The sequence below is a fragment of the Sphaeroforma arctica genome, assembly GCF_001186125.1.
Source record: "Sphaeroforma arctica JP610 unplaced genomic scaffold supercont1.5096, whole genome shotgun sequence".
In the NCBI taxonomy this organism is placed as follows: domain Eukaryota; class Ichthyosporea; order Ichthyophonida; genus Sphaeroforma; species Sphaeroforma arctica.
In genome coordinates, this window is record NW_014035462.1 from 1 (window position 1) to 2,118 (window position 2,118).

At 48.1% G+C, this 2,118-nt stretch overlaps 1 protein-coding gene across 1 annotated transcript; it reads left to right on the top strand.

Moving 5' to 3' along the window:
• Positions 1 to 118: 118 nt before the first annotated feature.
• On the top strand, positions 119 to 1,383 carry SARC_14781 (hypothetical protein; the record flags this gene model as incomplete). Its single annotated transcript, XM_014291087.1, has 1 exon — positions 119 to 1,383. A coding segment is annotated over one exon (1,265 nt), but the record flags the coding sequence as incomplete, so codon positions are not given.
• Positions 1,384 to 2,118: the final 735 nt, after the last annotated feature.

Sequence of the window (2,118 nt, forward strand, 5' to 3'; positions counted from 1 at the left end):
CCTCCTGCTATATTTGATAACATAATACAAGCACTCGTGTTCAAGACCTCAAGTTCATGTGTCGTGTCATATGTCGTGTCATGTGTCGTGTCGTATCATGTGTATCGTCCCTTCCCAGACTTTGCTAAGTCCCAGCCATTACATTTGCAGCGGTTGAGCTCAGACGTTTCTGAGTTGAGCAGTCATTTCGTAGAGGATACCCAGTTGACGGTCCTCACCGACGCCGTGGGCCAAATAGCCCCACCTACACATTCGGTGACGGGGAAATCGGACTCTGGGCCATACAAATCAGACCCGATCATAGGACAATCAGACCCGAAAATAGGACAATCCGACGCCGTAATCAGACCAGTCGGTGGTTCGTCTCGGAATATACACAACACTTCACGGGCCAATGACTCGGTGAATCTAGATATCAGCTATTCGGATATCGCAAGTAGTGAGATGACGCAGAAAAGCAGAGGGTTTTCCTCCGTGGTGGGGTCGCAAAAAAACCAAGGTTTTTCTGCCGTGGTGGGGTTAAGGCCCAGACGAACGTCTATAAATTCATCCTCACCCATATACGAACAACAGAGTATTCCCTTATCTGCCGTAGCTGGCGACAGTGGTTACGTGTCAAGGACAGGTGAACAGAGTGCGAACAGCACACCACGCAAACACCCACTCGCACACCAGGTAGGCATATGGCAGTGCGATATAAGGCAGAGCGGTATATGGGAAGGAGTGCACACGGGAGAGGGGTCTTCACAGGCGACTCTCAGACCAGGCGGAGATAGAGACGCGGAAATGCACAGTACGGTTACGGTATTAGATTTAGATGCAGACACACACGGTGGGAGTGAACCACACACACATGCACACACAGACACACCCACGCATACACCTATACATACACCCACACGCATAGACACACACATAGACACACCCACGCATACACCCATACATACACCCACACGCATAGACACACACATAGACACACCCACACATACACCCACGCACATGGATGTATGCCTGAATACGGAGACGCAGATACCCGAGAACAGGGAGAGTGAGAAGGCTAAGGCTAAGGCGGGGCTGGGAGACACGGTGTTGACTAAGGGATGTTACGAAGTCAGCAGCAGAGACGCAACCACAGCTGATCACCGCAAGGCTACGAACAGCGGTGGTTTATGTAGATATAGCGAGTCGCAAGGAGCCGGAGCTAAGAGTAGGAGTGGGAGTGGGAGTAACTTGACAGACTCGCCGCCTGTCTTTGCGTTGCGGCGGATTGATCTGACCGTTTGCGCGGGCGAATTGGTGGCGGTGGTGGGCGGAGTGGGCAGTGGGAAGACTATGTTGATGCTGAGCATACTCAATGAGCTACACCGAATCCAGGGAACGTAAGTGTGGCCAATTAACCAGGATTGTGTGTTTTGTGTACTCATGGAAGGTAAGTGTGGCCTACTAATCATAATTGTGTGTAATGTATACTCATGGAACGTAAGTGTGGCCTATTAACCAGGATTGTGTATTGTGTACTCGTGGAACGTAAGTGTGGCCTATTAATCATAATTGTGTGTAGTGTGTACTCATAAAACGTAAGTGTGGCCAATTAACCTGGAATATATGTGTATTGCTTACCCGTGGAACGTAAGTGTGGCCATTTATCCAGGAATGGATATATCCAGGCAGCGTTGCCTTTTCCTATCTACTAAAATGAGCCGATGTTCCAGGCATGTCTATACCCAGCCAAGATAATCAATCATAAGGTGCGAGTGTCTAAGTAGGTCGTCTACGTCTGTGTTGGCTGTCTGCACCCGTCGTCCTCTGCTGTGACTGTGATGCTTATCAATAAGCTGTGGTAGTACGCGACGGCAACTGCAACCGAAATATCCTAAACCCTAAACCATAAACCCACCAGCTATAGTCACCTCATAGTCACGCATTGAAAGGCATGTTCTATGCTTTTGTTGTTGCCCAAGGCTAGAATGGATTCGACATTGCGATTCCATAGCAGATACATCAAGCGGTTCGTTTATTCAGATTTAGGTATATATATATATGTGTGTGTGTGTGTGTATGTATATATATATATACATATATACATATATATATATATGTGTGTGTGTGTGTGTGTGT